At 41.3% G+C, this 19,347-nt stretch overlaps 1 protein-coding gene across 5 annotated transcripts in view; it reads right to left on the bottom strand.

Moving 5' to 3' along the window:
- Positions 1-774: 774 nt before the first annotated feature.
- The window catches only part of PFKP (phosphofructokinase, platelet), an 86,590-nt gene continuing 68,017 nt past the window's right edge, over positions 775-19,347 (bottom strand). The window contains exons 16-23 of one of the 5 annotated variants that reach the window (XM_019530814.1): positions 13,619-13,771; positions 9,855-10,019; positions 8,322-8,383; positions 6,098-6,209; positions 3,679-3,778; positions 3,057-3,062; positions 2,609-2,714; positions 775-1,324 (exon numbers count right to left, since the gene is read on the bottom strand). In XM_019530814.1, the coding sequence (XP_019386359.1) occupies positions 1,171-1,324; positions 2,609-2,714; positions 3,057-3,062; positions 3,679-3,778; positions 6,098-6,209; positions 8,322-8,383; positions 9,855-10,019; positions 13,619-13,771 (858 nt within the window). In that variant the 3' untranslated portion in view covers positions 775-1,170. The remainder of the gene's footprint in view (positions 1,325-2,608; positions 2,715-3,056; positions 3,063-3,678; positions 3,779-6,097; positions 6,210-8,321; positions 8,384-9,854; positions 10,020-13,618; positions 13,772-19,347) is intronic. The other 4 variants (XM_019530830.1, XM_019530823.1, XM_019530839.1 and 1 more) reach the window with 4 other exon arrangements.

Genomic DNA, 19,347 nt, shown 5'->3' with positions numbered 1-19,347 from the left:
GGGAAAAAAAAGTGTTATTAACGTGACTTAGCCCTCATGGTAAAACTGGAATGTCATAATGGATCACAGACGACTCTGGCTGTATTTCAGGGTTACCTTCCTGCCTCAGAAAAGTTACTGGTCTCTAGAAGAAACAGGCAGCTGTGCAGGCATATCCATCCTCTGCTGCCCAGAGCAATGGCTGCTGTAAGTTGCCTAATAGTAATTTTAACACTAACTTTCCATACCCTCCTGGAAGAGGAAAAAGGGGTTCAAAATGAATACTGTTTTGAAGTGTGGATGTTGCAAAAGAAGTTGCAGCTGTTCTTAAGGCAGTTCAGGACTGGTACTGTAAGCACTTTACCTTCTCCATGCCTCACGTGCTAGAAATCCTCTTATGTCCCAGAATATTGTCCTAAAAACCAAGCTGCAGAGCAGGAATGGCTGAAAGCAGCTACCCATGAAACAGCCAGCCTACAAAGGTAGAACATGAGGTCAAGTAGAATATCATTTCATGGTTTAAGGGAGGGGTTCTCAAACTGTGGGTCACAACCCCCGGAGGGGGGGGGGGGGGCGGGTCATGAGCAACTTTTAAAAGGGGGCTGCAAACTTCCCAGGGGGTGTGCAGAGGGAAGCGCTGAGTAGTAGATGGCGGAGGCGGCTGCTGCTATCCAGTGCTTGGGGTCACAGCTTCACAAAGTTTGAGAGCCCCTGGCTTAAGGTTTAAAAACTAAGTACTACATGAGTATCTTAGCAGTGTAGAACTTGCACTGAAGAAGACACAAATACTCATACTATTTGTTTGCAACGGTACTTTATTCCACTTCGGGTACATAAACATAACCTGTAATTTGACATAAAGCTAGCCTTCTACATATACTTGGAGTGTGAATACTCTTGGATACGAAGTGCAATTAATGAACAGATTATCCCACTGAGTGCATAGAATTATGTTGCACTTACTGTTGATAAAGGATTGCCTAGGTAACTGGTGCTTGTTTGTTAGATGCTAGGTCTTCTGTTAAACCTAAGACAAATACTGGGCAAGGAATTTGAGATTTTAAATTCTTATTTCACATAAAGTGCTGATACAATAATTTAAGTGTTACAAAACAAAGCTGTAACCAATATATTCTAAAGCATTGTTACATACAATGTAGGTCTATTACAACTGTATCTAAAAGGATTCCTTTAGATGGCCCCAGTTTCTGCTTCTTTCGGTCTGTGCATCGCTACATGCTCCAGCTGCCCTGAATCAGAGACGTCGTAGCTAGTTTTGTATTTCGCCAGAATTTTCATCAGGGGCCGGAGTTTCAGCCACCATTGTTCCTTAGCAATTCTGTGCCTGTTTAGGAAGTGAGGAAAAGAAAGCAGTCAAAGCTGTTCTGTATGAACTACCCCAAATTCTCTTAATTAGAGAATTAACTTTAATTCACTAAATTAAAGTTAACTTTGTTCTAATTCTGCTGTTGCAGGTAGCACAGTTCATTTAAGTGTATCAGTGGCCAAATCCTGCTGGTATCTTTGTGCTTCTTTCAGTGAGTAGAGGTGCCATACAGAGTAGAGAAAATCCAAACGGAATAAAAAAAAGGGAGAAAGTACTCAAGAGGCAGGTGGGCATGTATAATAAATCAGTTGTAATGCCAATCTGTTGCAACACCCTAGATCAGAGTTGCAGGCCAGATGTGGCCTTTGAAGCTGGTATTAATGGTCTGTCATTGGCATGTGAACACTCCTGTCAATGAATTTAGTGACAAAGGAAAAGAGGGTATGAGCAAGGCTTATCTGTGCTGACTTGCTAGAGATGTTAGCTTTCAGGCAGCTCTGGAGCCTAGGGACAGCTGCCATTTGTCTTCTGCTCCCCTTGCTGAGCTGAATTCAGCAGCATGGAAAAACGAGGACGAGTGGCAGTGACAGCAGCACTCAGAGCCACCAGTCTTCCAAGCTGCATAGTCTTTTGGCTCTGTGACGCACCAATTAAGGACACTGGCTGAAGCCACAGCTTTTGTGTAGCTTTGGAGCCAGGAAGCTAAATGTTGTTGCCATTTGTTTTGCTTCCCCTCCTCTTCATTGAATTCAGGACCAGGGAAAAGATAGCAGCAAGGGTGGTGCTCAGCTCCTGAGCTGCACAAAAGCTGTGGCTACAACCATGACATGCTGGCAACTTTTCAAGCAACTCCAGAGCCTAGGAGCTGAATGTTGCAGCTGCTTTTGAGACCTTGAGTAGCCTGCGCCTCCCTTGGCCTATTTCTGATTTTAAGGTTTGTTTGTTTGTTGTTTTGTTTTGGTTTTTTTACAAATAAGCCAAAAAGTTGAGCACCACTGCCCTAGATAGTAACTGCTGAGAGATTTGTAAACACCCCTAGGAGTAGATTGGGAGGAAAGGATGGGGTGTTGTGTGAATCCTGAGAGAAGTCTCCCAGAGCATTAGGGCCAGTGTGGAATAAGTCTAAAGGTGCTTATGGGAAAAATGGATAATCAAATCCAATATCTTAAGTACTTCAATCAAAAACTTTAGCCAGGGCTGTGTGGTAGAGCATCTTAAAGGTGGAACAAGGAGACTGTGCCAGATGTGATGAAAGAGAAGGCTGCTGGAAGAGGAAGGCCACAGAGGGCCTTTTTTACTTACACAAAGTCTGTTTCACCCTTAAGCTCAGCCACAGGTTGGAAAACAAGATTACGCCGGCGCATTCCCAGAAGACAAACAGTGTCATCGGTGTTGGCAAATACTTTTCCTAAAAGGGAGAAAAAAATAGTTTTAGTTTCCTACTCTATTACATCCACAGGGGCAAATTACCTCTTTTCTCTTAAAAAAAAACAAACAAATGGAGGAGCAAATTCCTGGGAGGAGTCTTAATTCTGTTCAGTTTAAAATGGACAGTAACGATTGAATTAGTGCTTTAATGATGTTAGGAAGATGTTCATTTCAATGAATTAGTTTGATGATTGAGCAATAAAACATAATGAACTTAACTGATCATACTTCCCAAAATGATGCCACATGAATTCAAATTTTAGATTAGCTTTCCCTTGGTAAATAGTGCCTTATGAAACAATTCCTAAAGAAGACATATTACCTTCTTCTGTGTTCCATGCAGCCACCAAGAAGCAAAACAAAAAAGAACACATGTAACTATGACATCATCAGTTCCTATAAATATGAAAAACTGACTGAACTAACAAAATCGCACACAAACCATGGTCAACAGTATTCGAGTCCCTTTAGTATATTTTATTTTGGTCCCATCTAACTAGAAACACATTAAGACAGAGGTCAGCAACCTTTTTAGGTCCTGGAGTGACCTGGTTCGGGTCAGAGGCAGGAAGGCAGTACGACTCAGCTGCCTCTGCGGCTCTTCCCAACAACAGTGGCTCCCCACAGGAATGCGACTGCTGCTGAAGTCCCCTGCCACTGAATACCGCCAAAGCCCCATGTCTGCAGGCCAGATCCTATGGCTCTGTGGGCTGGATCTGGTCTATGGGCCATAGGTTGCCGAGCCCTGCATTAAGAAAATATTGCAGAAAGCTCAACTAAGCTAACGAGAGTAGAAGAACTATACTGTACAATATAACTGACCATTACTTAACTGGTTGCCATAGTTAGACTGTGCAAAAGTTGAGCAGACTGAGATGCTGACTAGTTCCAAGTTAACTAGAAGAAAAGAGCACGATGGTAAAATAGCTGTAAGTATTGTGCACCTTTCCGGTATGTTTCCACAAGTTTCTTAGAGATCCACTGAATGGCTTTTGCAGAAATTTTCGTCCCAAAGTTTCTGTCAAACGGAGAAGGGGCACCGCCCTGCCAAAGTTCAAAACGCAATTGCAGATCAGTTGGAGGTTAACTTTGAATCATGCATGCATGCCTTTCAGTTCCACCCACTGTGTTTGGTCTTAAGGCTGGCTCTGCGCAGCAGTTATGGAAAATGATACCTTGGGCAAGCTTGTTTTTTGGTGCTCCCCACCATATTTTGGTGCCCCCTTCTCTCCCCAACTCAGCACTGCTGCTGCAGGCAGAAGCTGGTGGGCAGGATCGTGGGGTGCAGTCCAGTGGAGAGGCAAAGCAGCATGGTGCACCAGGCAGGTAGATGGGCAGGCACCACGGCTGCTGTGCAGGAGCAAGTCAGGTAAACTGGAGCAGACACCACCCCCTCCACATGTGCCCAGTTCAGCTCCTCCTGAGCAATGGCTGGAGGCAGGGAGTGGGCTGGGCACTGCTCCTCCTGCCTGGAGTGGGGCGGGGGGAGAGAGAGCACTGTCGTGAGTGCCGGCTGCTCATGTGGTCCCCACTGACCATGGTGCTTTAGGTGGTCAGACATCCCACAGGCCACCTCTGTTGCTATGCCTGTCACCCTTTTGTCTGCCTTCTCCCCTGCCTTTTAAAAACACCACACACAGTCACACACATATTTGCATTAACTTCATGCCATGACTCTCAATGTGGTCTCTAAAGAAGCCTTAATTTTTCACATGGACTTTTGGACCTATTGGTCCTAATTCTGCAACGTGCTTAGGACTAGATCTAGATGCCTGGAGGAACTTAGGTAAATCTAGTTTCTTAAGTTCATACAGTGATTGTTGCTTAAGTTCATACAATGATCCAGAAAAACTCCACTAAAACAGCCACAAAAGAAGCAACTAACTTCATTTTGGACTGCCAATATTCCTGGGTGCCTACACAAAGACTTCTGGGCATCAGAGGCTGGCTCCCTAATTCCTGCCTAAGCTCTGCTGTGATCCAGATACAAGGCACAGCAGCACCTAAACTCCAGTGATCTGGTCCGTTCGCTCAGTGATCATGGCTGCAACCTCTGTACTGAATGCAATGCTCTTGGCAGGCATTAACCAGTCAGCTGGAGGCATTACTCCTAACTTTTCACCAATGTAAGGTTTCTATCAGTTTAATATAAAATGCACAAGTGGCCGAGGGAGCAGGGAGCAGAACTAGCGCTCCTCCCTACCAGCTAAGCTACAGCCCATGCTCCCTCCTGTTCTCTCTCTTCCTGGCTGCAAAGTATTCCAGCTGCAGTAGGAGGGGTTGGAGATTGCCATTGCCCAGACTGACATTCCTGGCAACTGGGGGCTGTGAACTTCAATCCCATCAGGCCTAGAATTCAAGCCTCCCACTTTCTGGGCTCGATCTACTAGGTACCATGTAACAGGTGAGCAGCATCACCAGTCCGCCTCTACTCAGGTGCCTCAAAGAGAACTGGACTGTAGTGCTGACCAAGGCACTTGCATTTCAGGAGGTTGAGGCAGGAGTTCAAACAACCCTGTGCTTAGTGTTTCCTATTGGCTAGCCCTATGCAGTCAGCTGTTCTCCAAAACACCTTTCAGAAGCACCACTGACATATTGGCAGTCTAAGCACCTAACCCTGTTTCATTATTTATCGGGGTACAAGTGTGCTAAAGATTGAAGGGACCTATGAGGCCAAGCTGGATTTTACCTCTAATCACATGTTGAATTGTCAGCCTTTTATCCTGGGATTCTACAGACTGAAATATTCATTGCTCCACTTTAGGTACCTGTGAAGTATCTGAGGTATTACTTTTTCCCCTGGACAACTGGAGCTACTTCCAGGTAATTGCTATTTCAGCTCTGTGTGTAAACACCTGTGTCCATCCTCCTACCCTCCCTGTTTTGCTGGAATCAGAGCCCAACACAATCTATTTTTACCCACACCGAGACTTAACGTGTGTGTGTGTGTGTGTGTGTGTCCATGCACATGGTGAGGAGTGGGGAAAATCAGCCTAAATCCCACCTCTCCTAGTGTTCAAGTGGTGCTGAGGTGCTGTGGGAGCCTATGAGCAAGGTATTAAAATAAGTCATTTTGGGGTATTAAAAGACACTGTCACTTTTTATACACAAATGTGGGAAAACAAAAGAGCAAAGCAGTTTAGGGGAGAAGGACCACACAGATTCAGAAAGAATCTGCTGTGATTGCCTCCTAAAGGAAAATGAAGTGAGGCTAACAACACTAGGAGGAAAACTCCCTTTGTTACATTCATTTTATCTCAGGAGTAAAAATAAATGTAGGTAAAGTTGTTGGGAGTCCTAGAATTGGGCAGGCCCTTTACACATCCTCGATGAATAGTATCAATAGTTTATAATCTCACTTACTTGTTGCATGTGACCCAATACATTCTTTCTGCAGTCAAACACACCTTTTCCTTCCTCAGAATACAGCTGATAGATGAAGTCAGTTGTGTAATTCTCATTGCAGTTCTCATTCCTGTAACACCAAACATAGTCAGGCCAATTACAGGCAACAGATTAGTAAATAATGGCCTCCTTTACAAAACCAATGACACTAAGTGAGGGGCAGGTCCCACTCTGACAACTGTTATGCCAGCTCCCTGGGATCAGTCCGAAGGGCTCAGTTATTTCCATCTCCGCCACACTTATGTTTGGTCTTTCACAGTATGTGCAAATAATCAAGCAATTTTATTACAAAGACCTAGATCCATGTTCTAATACAGTGGGAGCCAACCTTTTGGCAGACACGTCACAAATTAGCCTCTCATCATCCCCAAGTGCCAATTTAATCCCCTTCCCCTCTGTTTTCTGCCCCCAGCCCCACACTCCTTGCCTGATCAGCAGGCCTGTTTTCTGCTTCTTTCTCTGCTCCCTGCCCAATTATCTGCTCTGCTTTCTGTTCCCTGCCCTATCTGCCAGTGTGTTGCCTGTCCTCTCCTCAGTCTGCTATGTGTCACACACAGGGGCTGCCTGTGCACTTGTGGCACCCACGCTGCAGGTTGGACACCCCTTTTCTAATACATACGAAGTCTATATCCACAGCTACAAAACTCGAGTTTATCTCCCTTCATGTGTACTTTTGAAGATAAAATTAGCATGCTGGGTGAATAGGTCTAGTGATTTCCTACTACAACTCACTTCCCAGACTCTGGAGCTTGCTTCCTCATTGTTTTAAGAGTAAGAAGTAAAGTCTGTGAAGAAACATAGCAAGAACCAGACTGGGTCTGATCAATGGTACATCTAGTCCAATAGGTGATGGTAAGGTTGAAATTGATGAGAGCCGACTAGAGAAAAAAGGTAAGATTCAAAACCATGCTAGTTAACGTACCTTAAGATCATTGTGTACAGATGCAAAAATATTGTATTTAATTGGTGTTAGCTGTTATAGTGCAAGCTGCCCTACCTACACCAGGTTTTAGCATGCTTGTTACCAGGTTTTGACTGTGTCTTCATTTCCAGCGAAGGCAAGGGCAAAAAGAAAGCGAGGCATATGGCCTCTTTCAGATCTTGACATCATTTACAGAAGAAATGATGGAAAGTCTGAATTGCAGATTAGTAGATTTTAAATATCCTTATTTTTCCCAGTTTTATGGACCACATGTCACTGTGATCAATTATTCCCCAAATGTTTTAATACCAACCTATTACAAGTACATGATAGTTACATTTATCACAAGATTTTTCTAGGCTTTCCTTACAACATCAGAACATAACTGATAACAGACTCATTCATGAGAGAGTTTTTAAGAGGTATGTTTGAAGGCAGTAGTGGCATCTTCTTGAAATTCTGCTTCTCGTTCATAGTCTCGATACGAGATTGAAGAGATCCAGAGCTCTGAAAGTTGACCTGATACAATGTGTGGAAACTAAGTTTAGGTGTCATGTGGGAAGGAAAAAGAGAAAATTAAGGTTTGATACAGATGCATCCAGCTTGTCTAGAACATAAGGCAGATGGAAATGCTGACAACACAGCTTTAGGCTGCCGTCATATAGGACAGACCAGTAGTATCCTTAAGAGTAAATAGTTCAAAGCCACTATGACTAGATTAGGAGCAAAGTTAGACAATATGAAGTTGACATGTAGGACACTTCTTCACCTGTCAGGGTAAGCCTGACAGGGAAATTTTTTATTTCTCTGACACCAGGTGAAGTCTAAAGTATGCCACTGTATGCAGATGATCAGAACAATGTGTCTGCCTCAAGACATTCCAAGTGGTAATTCAGATTTAAGAACTGCACTGATCCTCTGCTGGCCCCTCAACACAGTAGTAAATTTCATCCTTAAAACAATAAAAAGCAAATGAGAGCTTTGTGTAATCTCCTTTTTCCATTTTCTTCACTCTTACGTTAAACTGCAACACTTGAAGGTATAATTTAAAACTCCAGATCATTAGCAGAAGATAGCTAAAATGAGAATTAAGCTTCAGTTTTTTATTTTGAGGGCTTAGACCAGATCCTCAGTTTCACTTTTTCTTCCACTATAAATTCCTGCTAAGAAAGTACTGAGCCTGTTCATTGATTCTACACGGCAACAAGGTTTGTAAAACTCTATTCATTTTCATGGAACAGTCTAAAGAAATCACCTTACCTCAGCACTAGACCACGCTGGATGCTGGTTTTCATCTTTTCTGTCAAATGTTCCACATTAGCCTAGAAAAAATAAATGTGTTTTTAACAAGTCATGCAAACCATGCTGAAATAAACGTGATAAATCTGCCATTCAAATGATCAAGAATTTTTTGCATGTCCATTTGCACCCAATAAAAGTAAAGGTCACCAGTTTGAGCTTAATACTAACTTCTTCCACCAACCTCTACCAACAACTATTATTTTAATAGCATGCACTGCGTTTTGGGCACATACAATCCAGCGGGATAGCAGTGAGCTTGGTATACATGCTTTGATGCATGTATTTACATGGGAACACAGGAATTTTGACAGTGAATCAAACCCTAAAATTGTCTAAAACCATATGCCCAACTCCAGTGGTTAGTACAAGACCAGATACTTCTGAAGATGCATAAATCCTGCAGTAGATACATACAGTATAGGTTGGACAGCCATTATTCAGAGATGATCTAGGTGTAGCTATATTTATACTATACTATGGGCATTCCCCAGGCTTCTGGGCTTGGCTGATTGCTGCATGGAGCTGGGAAGGATTTCCCCACTTTTTTCTGTTACAAATGTCAAGGTTGGTTTTCTTTTCCGCGCTCAGAGGCATCGCGTGTTGGCTGCAGCCAGGACTGGGGATTTTGACTGGAGGGTGCCAATGCTCCTGGTAGGACTAAAACCCAGAGGTTCCTGACTAGAGAATCTTGCCCCTCTGATCAGGGTGGGACCAACTGCCACATTTGGAGCCAGGAAGACATGTTAACCCATGGTCAGACTGGTATGAACTGTGGGGGTTTTTGCCTTCCCCTGTAGCAGGGGGAATGACCTTCCTCCTTGGTCTCTGAAACATGTTTTAACAAACCCTGCAGCAGCAAGACACTGCCATCGTCCCCCCCTGCTCTACCTGCGATGAGTTACAGTGCTATCTATGCCTTGTGGTTCTGCGACAGGGTTGCCTATATAGTTTTAGTGATAGCTTAGATAAGGATGGTTTGGAGAGGAATGAACCTGCCTCAGGCAGGGAGTTGGACTAAATAATCTCCAGAGGTCCCTTGCAGACCTACTTCTCTATTATTTCATGAAACAAAATTTTCCTTTTTATTTTGCTCAGTTATGCCTATTTAATATGTATTAATAAGCAGAAACTTAAAGTATTATTCATCCACGTAATGAAGCCAGTGTGACTAGGTATTGCATTTTTGGCCCCCTGTCTGTGCTTAATACCATAAATGAGGATTGACTGCCTGCATGGTCTACTATAAAGTGCATTCACATTGACAGAATATTTTGAAACAGGCATGAATGTGTCTGAAATGGATTTAAAAGTGGCAAAACCTACTAATGCAAAGTATAATATGCTTTTATGACATTATTATCATAATCATCTCTATATTATTACTTTTGTTATTATTATAAATAATGCACAAATATTAAGATTTACGTAAGTATGCTTTTAGACTCCTTTTAAAATTGACCAGGACATTTAAAATACAAACATACTGCATACCTGGAGCTCTCGAATATCAAACTTCTCTTCAAAGATATAAGCAGCATCAGCACCTGCAGCAAGGCCCCCCATATTGGCCAGGTAACCGCAGTATCCACCCATGGTCTCAATGATGAACACACGACGTTTGGTTCCACTGGCTGACTGTTTGATGCGATCACATGTCTAACCAAAGCACAGAACGTTAGCAACTTGAACATGAAATTTGTTACCATATACTGAATAATTCTTTATCACCATAATAAGATTACTAAACTTTGCATTCGAATGGAAATGCTATCATGTCAATGATGATTTTATTTTGTAGGACTACATTTCTTCAAAGTTACATCTTCTATATTAAAAATAGAGTCACTTGACAAATATATTTAATGCTTATTTTATCCTTCTGGCTGGCTGCTTCCTGAAACTGCTATAATAGTAATGAAGTTTGGGGGACATACGCACTTCTGAGGGCGTTCTTAAAACTGTGGGGTGGTCTTCTAAACAAAGCTATAAAAAAAGAAGCATGTTCTGTGATCTAGAATAAAACAGTCTGGCTAGGCTCCGATTGAACTCTGATTACAATTAAACAATTTGCAGCCCAGTGTCTGTCAAATCTTTTTAGACTTAAGGCACCCCTCATTAGACCTAAAGCACCCTATATACACTTTTGTGAATTGCACAGCACCGCATTTACAAAATTACAGTATTTACTTCCTCGCAGAGGGACAAGACAGCTGGGGCAAGAGAGTGGCCAGGCATGAGCCTGCCCCTATCTGCTTATCTCATCACACCTCAACATCTTTCAGAAGATCTTGTGGCATCCCTGGGTTGACCAACAACCTGCTTGCATATCACTGCCCTAACCAGTTGTCTTTATAACTGGAATTTAATAGGCTACAGTCTGTGGTTTCTACTGATTGTTTCCCTAAATGTAATATCCATACAGATTCTCCTAAAATTTCTGCTAGAGCCAGTTTCTACCCCAGTTTCATGCCCAGGAACACACACAGATTATGGGAACCCGACACCTTAACCACATCTTACCTACACTGTATAAGATGATATCTGTAGGCTTATACAGGTGACAGCAAGTTTTATTTAAGCTAAGACAAACAATAACCTACAAACATTAGTTCATAAAAAGATAAAAGCAATAAATACTGTGCTAAGAACTGCAGAAGCCACAGGACACAGATTTAACATGAACTACCAAGCATCTCTCAATTCAAATAGCATTCAAGAAGCTTCTTGGTATTTTCACGTCTTGTTGAAATGAAAGTGTTCATAGGGACACTTTCTAAAAATGACCAAAAAGGACACCACTTTTCAAAAACTTCCCCCTTTACCACATCCTGAACTGAGTGTTAAAATCAAGGGATCTCGTATCTCTAATTGTTTGTGAGAACACTGGCCTTTCCTTGAAACATGTAAAATAATTCATAATATATAGTATTTTGTAATATATTTTATTTTACCAATGGTTAGGATGACTGAAGAAAAAACAATGTCTAATAATGTTTTCACTGTTCTTTCAATCTCAGAATAACTGGATGGAGAAGCCCGGATCTACTACCTGGATCTGTCACTAACTTGAAAGATTCTATCCCGCTCAAGGGTGCTTGTAATACAGGGATTCTTTATTATAAGATCAGCTGCTCTAAACTAGACGCAGAAATTATGGGAAAAGCATAGTTGACTGCTATACAGGAGATAAGGCTAAATGATGAGAACAGTCCTTTCTAGCTTTAAAACCTGAGTATGAATCTATTAATCAAATGTTTTTCATCTCAATAACTAGTTTTTCCCAGGTTCCACCAGGGGTATGCTATGGTTCCATCTCATTGTCTAGAGTATGCCATTCCAAGAAGTATCTAAGTACTATGTTATGTAGTATCTAGCTATCTAAATATTAAAACCAGTAATTATTCTTTAACATTACAGCAACCTGTAGTATCAGGTACTAACAATGGAAATGTGGCCAGTTTTTGTAGCAACACATTTTGAATCTAAAGGATTGTGGAAAGATGTGCTACTTACAGTAAAATGGCATTATATAGAAGCAATAGCTAAGGGATATAATAGCAATAGTCAACTCTATGAAACTTAGAGCTCTTTATGCTTTGGGGATTTCTCCCATATTTTCGTTCTCTGGTGAGGGCTTTTGCCTCATTGACATAAGCCATGCTACTCTGATCTGCTGTTTTCAGATTTAGAAATCAAGATGGTAAAAACATCTCTGCCCTGCCTCTGTTTCACAGGGTCATACTCTTGCCACCGTTTTCTCATTCTGCGCCAGAATGAAACCAAGACATTTCGAATTTTTCTCACCCCACAAAAAAGGAGGTGAGGAGACAGACAGGCTCACATCTCTGCTCTGCTTGATTTACAGCAGGGAAACAAACCTCACCTAGGTGAAGACCCTGGCTATCATATAATTAGGTTTCATGGCATGGCATGGGTCTCTTTCAATCTCCTTCATTGGAGCTGCTCCACTTTGAGTATATATTAACATATTGAACCTGTCTTACCCAAATGCCCTACTTACTCATTTTTCACTTTCACTCTTGCTCTGGCCTAATAAACTGGTAATTATTTTTATGAAGTGGAACAGCTTAAATAGGAGAGAGTGAAGGAGCCTGAGCTGACTCTATAGCCCAGTGATTAGATGATTCATCTGGTTGTGAGAGACAGGCTCAAGTCCCTGGCTCTGCAATTCTCCCCCACCAGGGGAATGGTCCTATTCGCCAAGGCTATCGTGTAAAGTAAAGGAGATTCTGTGCTGATACTAGAATAGTTGGACATTAAGGAAAATGTCACAGTAGCAAGGGACACATCTTTCTAAGGTTGATGACAAAATCGATATGATTTGTAAGCTTCAGTGACAAAAACTGGAAGAAAATAAAGAAAATATATTAAATAAAGAGACACTAAAAAACGCCTTTTGATTTAGTTGACGTTTCTGTTTTTCAAGTAATACTAAGGAACAAGTATTAGAAAAATATAAAATCCTGTATTTTGAATATCGGAACATGTTTGTGTTATAACATGGAGAGAAAACTACATCTTTGGTGGCAATAAGCAGAGTGGGCCCTTCAACAAAATTTGAACCTGCCCATTCTGATCAACTGGCCCATTTCCAATGAAAAGCTTGAAAATCTTAATTGCAACCTGCACAAAATTGATGATATTTCACACGTCAAGAATTTTGGTGACACAAGCATTAACATAACCAATGTATAAAATTCACTTTAAATATTTTGTGTGGCAGTCACTAGGCCCAATTCAGCAAGGCTTAACAGTTAGCAAATGTCTGATTCCACCAAAGTCAAAGCACTACTCAAGCTTAAAGTTAAGTATGTGCGTTCATACCCCCTCAACTGCAGCCTTAGTCACTGCATTTGTAATCACTGTGTTTACTTTTCAAAGACGCATGTTTTCTTGCTTCATTTTATATAGCAAGTAGTTTTAAACAAATTAATTCAAACAACAAGAACCTTTATTATTAGTGAAAACAAATGCCCTAATGCATTGAAATACTGAGTCTATCACATTATCTAAAAGAATCCCTCAAACCATAAGCTAAACAACATCTGGTGTAGTTAATTCAATTTTAATCAATTTAATCTTCAACCAGACATAGAAACATTGACAACTTTCCAGTCAGAGAATCTTAATGATTTAAACTATATTTTTCAGGAAACTAGACATTTTCAGGTCTTTCTGGTATCTTAAAACTATACACTGTATGGTTTTAGTTTTAAAAGGAAATGCAGTCTTACCTCTACAATAGCATTCAAGGCAGTGTCAGCACCAATGCTAAAGTCTGTGCCTGGTACATTGTTGCTAATAGTAGCAGGCAATACACAGATAGGTATGCAAAACTCCTCAAAGCGGGAACGCGCCTCATATAATTGCAGACAACTTTCATAAGCCTGAAGCAGTGGTACAAGCATTATTAGTGATTCACTCCTTGCCAATGGATGATAAGTTATTATGTATTGTGCTAGTGGCTCCTTGCATGTGATGGGAGGTTTGGCTTTCCATTGGCACAAAAAAACCCCACAACCAAAATTGGTGATGTTTAGAAAAAAAAAACACAACGTCCTGTAAATACCACAACAGTGCACTTGGGTCGCATTGGCACAGTGCTCTTCTGAAGAAAGCCCAAAAGGAGGTTAGTGTGAGTTAGTATGAAGTGAAAATGGTAGTAGATGGTGCAGAGATTTGAAGCGAAGCAGAAATGTAAGCAGCATAAAGGTAGTGGAAGTAATGCTTCGAAAAGAAAGGTAAATGGGCAACATGTAGGCTATATCCTAAAGGTGTTTTTTTTAAGTTATCCAGAAGACCCCTAAAAATGGAAGAAAATGCTTATGAATGTACTACTACTATGAAAGCTAATTTTTAAGCTACTCTGTTGTCTTAGAAGGTAAAGACAAGCCTCTATCAGCCTCAGAGAGACATTATATATATATGTATGCATGTGTGTGAAAATAAGGTCCATGTTTTCAAAGAGTGTTTTTAAAAGCATACACCTGGAAACACCTATTTTGTGCATGCAGTTTGATTATTGTCCATAAAATACAGGAATTTCACATAAGCAAACGAATTTGGTCAACAGGTTTGCAGGAACATTTTAAAATCCCTTCAAGAAAAGTGGCATTATGTATCTTTTTGTCATTATGGAGTTCCCAAATGCTATACAATCAGAAAAAAAAAATGTAGTGTGAGGTGTTTGAGCTGTTGCTGACAGCAGTACTATAGCACTCCTAGCACCCTATTCTGGAGATAAAGGACAACAGAATGTGCATCTGTTCTAATTTAGTGAGTGGATAAGTCCAATTCTTCTTTAATATTCATTAAGCCTGAGCAACCACTAGACAGAGAGAACTGAAAATCCCCATATACATCATGATTCTCAAAATGAAGTTTAAGTCTTAACAGTACTTGATCCTGTTCCTCTCCTGAGATTCATAGTAGTCTGGTCCCTTTTATATTCAAACAAAAAGAGCTGAAACTAGTCAGCTCTTTTCTGACTGTTAAACCAGTGGGTGCAACAGCACCTTAGGGCCTTGTTACACAGTACTCAAGGCAGCTTCTGGAGCTCTTAACCCCTAGAATAGCTGCACATTAAACAATTTTTATGTGGTTTAAAGTACTCATTTTACAGTTTAATGTTACACCACTCCAGGGTAGGATTTTCTATAATCTGTCGAAATTTGCTCCCATTCCATTAAATTCTCCATAGTTTTTCCACTCAAGTTGAAGTCCCCCAGCATCCCAGAAGGCAGTGGCTGAGTGAGGAAGCCAGGGCACAGCACCTTGCCAGAAGCAGAGTGAGTCAATCTGAGCAGGTGGGAGCTCCACCTTCTCACTGCCACCCACACCAGCTCTGCTCCCAGGAGCAGGGCTGGGAGCAGAGCCAGTGTGAGAGGCAGCAGAGAGGCAGCCCTACCCCAAACTGGCTCACTAGAGCAGAGCCAATCCAAGGGGCGACAGGAGACACCAGGGCTGCAGCACTGACTCTGCCCTGAAGGAGCAGTGAGACTGCCCTTCCCCTAGTGCTGTCCCTGCACAGCAGGCCTCTAATGGCAAGTCAAAGCTGTGCAGGTGAGGGGCAATCAGAGCTGGTTTTTTGCCTTAACTGTGCGACTGCTTCAATAAGCCAAACAGCACTAAGCTGATTAACATCTGTTCATTTTATAGGCTAAGGTCTGATAAGGCCCTCAGTTGAGTTGGGGAAGCTCTGCAGGCCACCCAATCAGACTGCCCCACTGAAATCACCAGGCAAGCTGGCAGTGCAGTAATGGGGGAAGGTAAGATTTACCTGGGAGAGAGCATGAGTGGAGGCAGAGGACAAGTTCACAATTCTCAAGTCCACTCCAATCCAGGATAATTCAGAAAAAAATTTTCAAATTTCACCTAAAGATTAATCAAGGAAAAAACTGTTTCTAATTTCTAGCTTTAGAAGCTGCCCTATTAGGAAGTGCTTAGAAGTGCCAGGAATAAAGGAAGATATTTTCTTCCAATATCAGCCTTGTAAAAAGTCCTGATGGAAAAAAAATCATCATAAGAGCAGCCATTGTCTCAACCCTTAGCCAGCCTTCTTAAGAGCTTTTCCTTCCAATAGAAAAAAAATCAATTTGGGAGTTAGTCTTGTTTGGTACAACCTCAAAGCAGCTTAGGTCCCAGCAAAGCACCAATGAGCATATCTGCAGAGCTGTAGAGGTTTTGGGGAAACGGCAGAGTTGGAGAGAAAGCAGTAACTGGTACAATCATTTAGTCACTCTATCATGAAAAATACATGTCACTTGCATTAAATATTTTGCAAGTGGTTTTAGTAAAGGTGTGAAGACTGTACTATCACCATCACATGATTATATGCACCAACCTAACATTTCTGTTACCAGATACAAAAGCTTGTGTGACTGTTAGGTTACACATAATAAATAGAGAGCTCAGAAATGATTAATGGATAGTTTAATACAAAATTAACATTTACTATAGATCAACAATCTATAGTATTCCGGTTCAAAAGGCTGCTGATACGCCTTTATAATACTAACTGCTTGTGCCTGTTGCATGCTTATTTGATCTATCAATCAACTCTTAAACTTTATAAATGTGCCTTTAATATAAACTATATTAAAGTTCAACAACGTGCACTACTTCAGCCTCTAAGGCCCTACCAGCTACTTTGCTGTTGCTGGTTCCCTACCCATCAGGATTAGATGATTCATCCATTTCTTCAGCTGCTTCCCTAACAGACTGTCTTTACCCTTCACAGTTGGCTAGGGCTATCATGCTTCTGCTCCTCTTTTCCAAACAGTATCTTGGGCTGATACCTATCCCTTTTCTTCACACTTAATTCCATATCCACTAACTCAAAAATTCTCTTATTCCCATTTCCTGCTCAGATCTATTCTTTCAGTTAGCATCTCCAGGCCCATCATTAATTTATGCTTTTGCTCCTCAATTATTGTGTTTCTCCTCATTGTTTTACCTCTGCTAGCTCTGCTAGCTGTTGAAGAAACTGAAATTAAGGGGCACAGACAGAAGTGCAACTCCTTGATTGTAACTCAGAACGCTTTACAGGAAGCATCCTGAGTTACAACAGTTTCCTGTTGTACAGAAGTTCACTGTTGATTCCAGAGGGGAGGGGAATCTACTTGCTGGCTACAGCCTGCAGCCAGTTTCCCCTAGCCATGGCCCAGCCCCTCCTCCCTCCCAGATGTCCCTGTTTTCAGAAGGAGGGGGAGGGAAGGAGCAGAGGGAACTCCTTCTAGTGGTTCTCCAGCCAATGCTGGAGGGTAGGATGGGTGAATTGGAGTCCCCGCACCTCAGGTGGAAGCTCCAGTACACCCACCTTACCATCCAGCAGGGGCTGAAAAAACCCTAGACTCAACTCCTTCCTCTCCCTTTCCACTCTCCCATTCTGAAAACAGCTCTGAGGCTGGGAGACAGGCAGACAGACACAAGTTACAGAAGACGCTCTGTTTTGAAAAGTCTTCATCTGAACCCTCGTGTAATGAGGGTTCAGATTTTCACCTGATAGCCATTTCTGATGTGGTCTGCAGTCATGCACTTGTGTTTGCTCACAGCTATAGATAGCTTTCTGTGGCCAGATCCGACAAAAACTGTCACTTCTGTCTGCACCCTTAATTTCATTTTTCACTTTATTTAGGACCTCAGATCTGTAGAGTCACAGGGCACAGAATGTGTTGAGAAAACCCTGTATTACTTGACATTTGGTTACAGAATTCCAGATTTAATTTCAAAAGCTTTAGCTCTCATGATCATGAAGAAAACCAAACAAACAAACTTGTCTATCATGGCCCTGAAGTAATAGCTGCAAGCTGTCTAATTCATCTCAAATGAAGCTAGGAGAGAATTTTAAGTGTGGTGTGCCAGAGAACCATAGTATCCAAGAATCTTGCAACAGACTTTAGGTCTTGGTGCTCAGAGCTACACAAGCTTTGGCTGTACCATACCAATTTTATTCTATTTTTTTTATGATATGTGCTATTCTGTACTCATCTCTTATATAGCACTCTCATAAACTCTCAACCTTATTGACTCTATAATATTTTCCCCAAATCCAATTAACAGAAAATATTTAGAAGAAGAACTGTTCTATCTTGAATATCATTAACATTTACACTTACCTAACATTAATAAAAATTCATTACAATTTTTTGGATTTCAATTTCATTGCTTCCCAGTAACAATTAACTTGTATATGATTTAACTATTATTGTGAAGCAATAAATAACTTATATAAGTTATAATATATATGTATATGTATACAAGTTAATTGTTATTCACTGCTTCACAATAATAGTTAAATTATATACAAGTTAACTGTTACTGGGAGGCAATGAAATTGAAATCCATATATATACAGTTAACTAAAATATATATTAGTTAGTTGTGTGTGTGTATATATTAGTTAACTGTTATTTTATATATATTAGTTAAGTTATATCAGTTACATATTGAAATATTATCTACGATAGCCAATATATGTTAACTGTTATATATAGATGCTAGTGTGTGTGTGTGTGTGTGTGTGTGTGTGTGTGTAGTAATAAAGTAGATTCTTTAATTTTCAGTAGGTTAGATACTTATGTATTAAACTTATGTATTAAAATAAAAAGTATTAAACTTATTGAAAATTAAAGCCTCTCTTTTTATCATTATAATAAATGAACGCTTGAAATATTTGATCATCATTTGACAAAATTTGATTGGTCAAATGCTAAGTATTTTTTGACCCCTACTGTGGGTATGCTAAAGCCCAGATTTTTTTATGCAGTTAGATAATGCTGCATCACTATGCGGCCTGTCACCAAGTAGATTTTTTCAGCTGAGTTAGTTTGTTTTCAGTTGGGCATCAGCAGTACTTAAGACTGCTCCAAGATTGTCAACTGATGGAATAACACAGATACACAGGTTAGGCAGTATCTGAGCTGCAACTCTGAGAGTGTCAGTGATACCAACATGACAAAATCACTACCCTAAGGTTTACCTGAATTGTGGCAGTAGCAAGGCTCATGTGGAGGGACACAAGTAAACCCACCTAAGTCCAGCCCACCTGAGCCTACGCTGTATTGCATTTAAGTATGTCAGTGAGGCCACTCCAAACTCACCCCTGACAACTGCTGTCAGGAATACCAGAGCTCAAGAACAGATTCAGAGGGATGAATCTTGTGTAGCCTCACTAGCATACAACCAAGTTTGAAGCATGTCCATGGGCACAGATTGCAGGACATACTCAGACCCCTGTCACAGAACCAAAGCCAACCCTAGGGATGTGCGGGGCCTGGGGCATATCAGCCTGTGTGGGACCTGTGTGGGGGGCATGGGGTGGCGAGACAGGGGAGCCGTGGGGGTGGCAAATGGGTGCAGCACAGAGAGGGGTGGAGTGGCGAGTGGGCGGAGTGGGGGGGGGCGGGCAGGTGCTGAGCAGCCAGAGTATGAAGCCAGCGGCACATGGCAGTGGCGCAGACTG

This window comes from Crocodylus porosus, unplaced genomic scaffold (genome assembly GCF_001723895.1).
Source record: "Crocodylus porosus isolate Cpor-Errol unplaced genomic scaffold, CroPor_comp1, whole genome shotgun sequence".
NCBI lineage: Eukaryota > Metazoa > Chordata > Crocodylia > Crocodylidae > Crocodylus > Crocodylus porosus.
Note: the sequence above shows the minus strand (reverse complement) of the source record. Positions and strands in the feature narration are given on the sequence as shown.